General features: G+C 57.2%; 1 protein-coding gene across 1 annotated transcript in view; it reads right to left on the reverse strand.

Annotated features, from left to right (window-relative positions):
• Nucleotides 1–5,518, reverse strand: part of LOC104497509 (60S ribosomal protein L3-like) — a 5,998-nt gene extending 480 nt beyond the window's left edge. Inside the window, exons 1-8 of the mRNA XM_010140772.1 lie at nucleotides 5,325–5,518; nucleotides 4,777–4,945; nucleotides 3,788–3,923; nucleotides 2,881–3,067; nucleotides 2,192–2,352; nucleotides 1,807–1,908; nucleotides 1,115–1,210; nucleotides 583–702 (exon numbers count right to left, since the gene is read on the reverse strand). Coding sequence (XP_010139074.1) covers nucleotides 583–702; nucleotides 1,115–1,210; nucleotides 1,807–1,908; nucleotides 2,192–2,352; nucleotides 2,881–3,067; nucleotides 3,788–3,923; nucleotides 4,777–4,945; nucleotides 5,325–5,364 — 1,011 coding nt within the window. The 5' untranslated portion in view covers nucleotides 5,365–5,518. The remainder of the gene's footprint in view (nucleotides 1–582; nucleotides 703–1,114; nucleotides 1,211–1,806; nucleotides 1,909–2,191; nucleotides 2,353–2,880; nucleotides 3,068–3,787; nucleotides 3,924–4,776; nucleotides 4,946–5,324) is intronic.
• Between the last annotated feature and the right edge of the window lie 781 nt (nucleotides 5,519–6,299).

The following is a 6,299-nucleotide window of genomic DNA, read 5'->3' on the forward strand; positions in this document are numbered from 1 at the left end:
GAGGCTCGCCACAGCCAACCCCCATCCCGGGGCTAAGGAGGCTTAGCCAGTCCCACGTGGGCTTTCGGGCTGACGGGCCAGATCCAGACACGCGTTACGTCTGCGTGGGATCCAGGCGGTTGTTTCAGTCGTTTCTGGAGGCCTGGCTTACTTAACGCTTCCCTCCGGTCCCCAGCCGGGCTGCAGCACAGCCTGGGGCAGGCTGCAAAACTGTTCCAGAAATTCTGCTTGGTTTGTGTGGATTTAAATCATCTTTTTGCACCGGATATAAGAAAAATATACTGCTTGCCCCTTTCCAAAGCTTCCTGACAAAAGAGTGGCCAATTTGTGTCTGAATTTGACCCAACCTTTTCCTCTCAAGAGCACTAAAGCGATAAATCATTCCAAACCAATCAAAGCGGCGCACAATCATGGGTGAAAGGGACCATATGTCCCACGCGGCGCCTGCCAAGTTACGAGCTTGTTTAAAACATCGCGGGGTGGATGGAGACCGCTTGGCCAGATGGTATGTGCTAGGTGGGCTGTCTGGGATCACTCACACGACCGTCCTGGGAGCTGGGGCTGGCGCAGAGCGTAACTCACCATGAAAGCCCGCTTCTCCTGAGCGGTCTGGAAGCAGCCGTGGCCAAACTTGGACGTCGTATCGATGAATTTGAGTTCAACGGCTTCCTGAGCCCGGCGGCTCGAATGCACCCGGAGGGACTGGAAGAGAAGAGCTGCACTGTGTCAGGTGTATTGTCACAGAAAACCCGGACGTCTGCTCTGATGGAAGCAGGGGGAAATATCCCAGACAAGTATCTCCATGAAAATCTGCCTTCCTGGAGCAATGCCCTGCTGCTCAGGGATGCATGGCATGGCAGAGCGAGCCTGCCCTTCACTCTGCAGCTTGTTTCCTCACAGTCTGCTTAAGGCCAAGGTTTCCGTGCCTGGGCCCTCAAAGTCTAACAGCTCCTGTCTCCAGAGAGGGTGCGACCGACTGCACGCTGCCACGAACTGCACGGTCCTGCTGAGCACCACGCTCGTGTGCCACATGCCCTCTGCCACCAGCCTCCCTGCCCCGAGCTTGGCAGCAGCGCCGTTCTCCCCATGGTGAAGCAGTTCCCGGAGGTCTCACCTTACGGAGGGTGAGCACGCGCTTCTTCGTGCCCACCACGCAGCCTTTCAGCATCAAGAAGTCGTTGTTGACCTCCCCATAGTGAGGAAAGCCGCCCTGTGGGGAGAGGCACAGAGAGGGTTGGCAGGCAGGAGAGCTGCGGGGAGCAGCGTTTTCTAGGGAAGGAGAAGGTAGCGACTGAGAGTCCCTCCAGATACGGACCCTCAGCACCCTTCGGGCTTCCTGCCTGGGACCACCAGAGCCTGGCAGCCACGCTGACTGCACCCCGTAAGAGCTGGGGGACCAGTAACCCTGCTTCCCTGCCTGGAGGGTGTGGGTGGCAGAGGGCAGAGCTGCCCAGACTCCCCAGTTTTCAATAAGCAAATGTGAATTTTCAAACCAAGTAACAAACATTTATCTGTTAGGTATCAGGTTTTAAATGTAATTTATACTTCTCTTTTCTTTTAACAAAGTTCTCAGTTCCTGCCCAAGTTACCAGCTGGAAGGTAAATGTTTGGGTCTATTTACGGGCATAAAAAAACACCTCACAGAGATGGTTTTCCATGTCCGAAACACGGGGAAAGGAATCCCTGCATCTCTTTCAGTGAATTTCCTTCAAATCACTTCCTATGCAGCTGCCTCCAGCCAAGGAATTATCCCCCGGCTCAGATTCCTGCAGCCGGTCACAGCCCCATTCCCCACCCAGCCCTCACCAGAGGTGTAATGGTCTTCTCAGTGATATCGTAGTGCGTCGAGGCGTTGTTCTTCACCACTTTGCCGTCCTCCACGTGGATCCCGTGTCCAATGCGGTAAATCTAGGAACAGAAAGGAGGTGGAGATGGCGAATTTCCTGCCCCCTCACTGAGGGATGTCACAGGGATGACACGGTTTTCACCAAGGTGTGTCCCCTGGTATGTGTCCCTTGAGCGGGGAACAAGGAGAGACGTGAAGAACAAGAGCACTGCACGTCCCTAGAGAAACACCTGAGAAGCTGCAGGGGCAACAGAGGCCACCGTGCAAGGAAGGATGGTGATGGCATGGGAGGAAGGCAGGCGGGAGGGCGCGGTGGTGCTCTGAGGGAGCCCAGCTGGGCCATACCTTCTTGTTGAGCTCCGTGCGGTGGTGGTAGCCCTTCTGGCCAGCCCGAGCAATGGAGTAGCCCACCCGGGCTGGGTGCCAGGCTCCAATGCAGGCAACTTTGCGCAAACCCTTGTGCGTCTTCCTGGGGAGCTTCTTGGTGTGCCAGCGGCTTGTCACCCCTGAAGTGTGACCAGACAGAGCAGTGAGAATGACCGGGCAGACTCAGGGCTGGTGTCTGAGTGCTGGGCAGGGGAGAGTTCCGTCACTCCTCTGCAGATCTCAGGAGAAACCACGTTGGAAGGAGACCAAGAGCTGTCAGCATCGTCAGAGGCCAGAGCAGAGAACTGTTCTCACTTCCCATGGATCTGATCAGGCTGTGATACCTTCCTGCCGAGCACATCCACACACACGCACAGAAACACCTCCACACACGTCGGGTTTGTGTGAAGCGCGATGGCTTCGCGTACTCGCAGAGCCTCTGAGCCTCCAGGGAGGGCTTGGCACGGCAGACAACACGTCCTGTCCTGGGACTGAGGAAACCACACTCTGCCACGACGGAACTGCTTGTCATGGTGAGGTCCAGAGGCTCTTTGCTACTCCCTGTGCAATAAGCTGGTGGGTTCTCCTCTGCCCCACACTACCTTCTGGGCAGTGGCACATGAGCAGGACAGAACCAAGCCCCTGGCACTGGTCTCCCTGCTCTGTACCTTTCATCCCATGTCCCTTGGAGACGCCAATGACATCAATCATCTCGTTCTGGCTGAAGACGCTGTGCACAGAGACCTGCTTCTCCAGCCTCTCACGAACCCAGTCAACCTTGTCAGCCACCGTCCCGCCGTTCAGCTGGATCTCCATCACATGGGCCTTCTTCTGCCGCAGCGGCAGCAGCTTCATCTGCATTAGACAGTGCACGAAGGCAAAACGTTGCCCCGCACCTCCCAGGCAGAGTCAGCACCTCTCCTTTTTTCGTGCTCCACCTCTGCTTCCTGGCTGAGCAGTTATTTCAAGTTCCTACCAAGAGGTGCCTCCACTCTCTCCCAGTCCCAGCTCCCTGTGCAAAGCCCTGGCCAAATCACCACAGCAGGACTTTGAGAGTCTGTGCCAGCCCCACAGGAAGCCTTGAGCCAGCTGAGCTCTGTCCCAGACTCCAAAGCCGCAGCTAACTCCAGGGATCAGCATGAAAATGAGCTCTGTGCCTCCATCAATCCGCATCTGGCGAAACTGTACTTGCCCGTGGGTTATTTTTGCCCATCCATTTGACACCAGTTGCTAATTCGAGGTGATCACGGGGCCTGAGGTCCCTTGCTGACACAGGGCTCACCACCCGCTGAGGCTCTGCCCAAGGCACAGCCCCCTGCAGCAATCCCCCAGCAGAGCTCTGCTGAGCCCGGCTCAGAGGGGCAGGGTTGGTGTCTGGAGGCAGCTGGAAAGGTCAGCCAGCACCTCCCATTGCCTGCCTGCCCTGTCCCACACCCTCTGCTCGGCACCTGCCTGCTCAGCCTCCTCCAGCCCCACCAGCACACCCCAGGGATCCCAGCTCCCAGGTCCTCACCACATTCCCGAGCTGAGGAAGACCCTGAGCCCCCCTTGCCCGCCCCCTTTCCAGGCTCTGACCTGCGTGTGCACAATGACACGAATGACCTTGCAGTACTTTTTCATAGCCACAAAGTCCTTCTCCAGCTGCTTTTTGCCATCCTCATCCTGCCATTTTTTGCAGTACTTGGTGAACGCCTTCTTCTTGCTCTTGTGCCTACGGCAGAGGCGTGGAACATCCAGCAGAGCCGAACAGGGACGTGCCTCCCTGCTTCCCTGTACCCCGAGCGCAGCCGGGGGGGACATATCACCTCACCGGGTACTTCCCCACCATGCACAAGGTACCCATGGACACCTGAACCTTGCCCGTGGGGGCCACAGCACAAGCCTTTGAGGTGGGGAGAGGCAAGCGCATAACAAGCCGTGAGGAGGGCTGGTAATTCAAAGCTTTCTGCCTTGTCTCCCACTGACTGGCCAAGTGCCATCGAAGCACAGGCACAAAATCAGGGCTAAGATGAGAGAGGAGAAAACAGGCTCTGACGGGGATCGGAGGCATGTGGTGGGTGGATCTCCACGGCGCTGTCGCTGTCGGAGGAGACACGATCCCTACAGTTACGAAAGTCGTGTTTCCACTTTCCTCTCCGCTGGGGCGGGAGTTGACGGGGTCACACTCCACATTAGTTTTGCCCCTGACAAATCGGGGTTTATTCCTTTCATTAGGTGCCTCAGCTCAAGTGTTTTTCAATTTAATGGAGAGAAGATCGGCTCGACCCACACAGAGGAAAGCGAAGCTGCAGCACGCGCTGCCACGTGATATCGTGGAGAGCCCTGGCTTAGTTCAACGATTAGAATAAATTTACATACGCATATGCAAATTGCCAGCACCAAGCTGTGTGCAGTATCTCGTCCCTGACTAAGTAAGCAGCAGTTTCACTCCACTCCGGAGCCAGCTGCTGGGAGCCGAGCTCTTTGGAAGGGCCGGCCAGCACGGAGAGCCTGCGGGGAAGCCCTGCAAGGGACCCCTCGCTCGAAGCACCCTGGGGACCCCCCTCAGCCGCGGAGGCACGTACCAGTTCCTGTAGAAGCGCCGCCGGCACTCATCGCTGATGTGCTCAGCAAAAACAGTCTTGAAATTCCTCAAGCCCTTCGGTGTTTCTATGTACCCCACGACCCCCACCACCACCAGCGGGGGGGTCTCGATGATGGTGACGGCCTCCACCTCCTCCCTCTTGGAGATCTCTGCAAGAGAGCAGAGGGAAACGGTGCTCAGCATTGTCCAGGATCAGATCGCTGCCTGGAGTCACCCGCAGCTCCAGCCCTGGGCGCATCACAGAGGGTAACGTTAGAAACATCCCCACCAAGACGCTCCCAGCCCAGGATTTGTCAGGGATCACCCTGCAGGGTCCTGCCAGCAGGATCCCACAAACCTGTCCCCACACCAGTGAGGGCACTCCCCAGGAACCCCCAGACTCAGCTCGCGCTGGCCATGAGACGTGACAGCATGCCAGGAGACGGCCTGGAAGCTGTGTGCTCTGCCACCCACACCCAGGAGCAGCCTCTCCCACCACCAAGCCTCGTGTCCCTCCTGGAGGAGGCTCCCCGCTTCCCCCAGCCTTACTGAGCCCGGGCCTGTGCACCTCCCGCACAACATGGGTCATGCCGGCTTTGTAGCCCAGGAAAGCCGTCAGGTGGACTGGTTTGCTGGGATCATCCTTGGGCCACGACTTCACCTTCCCGCGGTGGCGGCTGCTCCTCTTGTGAGGGAGGAAGCCCAGGTGGCCGTGCCTGGGAGCAGAGAACTTGCGGTGGGACTGCGGGGGGGAACAGGCAGATCAGCCTCACTTGTGGGTCCCGGAAGAGGCTGGGACCCAAAGCACAACGGAAAATCTCCCCTTGAACATGCTGGAGGGAGTCTGGGCTCTTCCCTGAATCCGAGACAAGAACTCGTAACAGGATGGGATTTAGTTCAAGCTTCCATCATGCGCATGGAAAAATTTAGTAAGTTTGTGGACAAATGATGCCAATTAACTAAAAAAAAACCCCTAAACATGATCTTCCTCCTTCTGCTTGAGGGCTCTGAAGGAGAAAGATGTTCTTTAATAGCTCTGCCCTTCTGTGATGTTAATTATAAAGGCTTATTCCGTATTCTGCAGCGCCAAAAGGGGCTGCTCGGGATCCACGGGCTTCATCTCGTCAAGGCAAACGGCCCAAACAAGCACAGCTAACGGCGAGAAGAGGTGGGAGCAGGTGCCCAGGGGGATCGGTAACCAGAACAGGAGCAGGTTAAATATGCACCTTGGGACCCAAATTAGAAGAGCTAAATATATAAACCCCAATCGCAAGGTCACGCTGAGCCAGGCAGGGGGAAGCGACAGCAGCACTTTAGGGACGCGGACAAGCACTCAGACAACTGGCATCAAGGCAGGGGAGGTGGGGCAGCCCAAGCAGCAAAGGGTTAACTCTCTGTCCACCGCAGCTCCTTCCACGCTGAGACCGGTCCCAGCAGCTGGCTGCTCTTCCCACCAAGCTCATCCTCCAGCCCAAGCGGGGCCGTGCTGAGCTCAACCCCACTCCAGCGGCGCTGCCGCGGCCG

Source organism: Buceros rhinoceros, unplaced genomic scaffold (genome assembly GCF_000710305.1).
Source record: "Buceros rhinoceros silvestris isolate BGI_N320 unplaced genomic scaffold, ASM71030v1 scaffold27137, whole genome shotgun sequence".
Lineage (NCBI taxonomy): Eukaryota > Metazoa > Chordata > Aves > Bucerotiformes > Bucerotidae > Buceros > Buceros rhinoceros.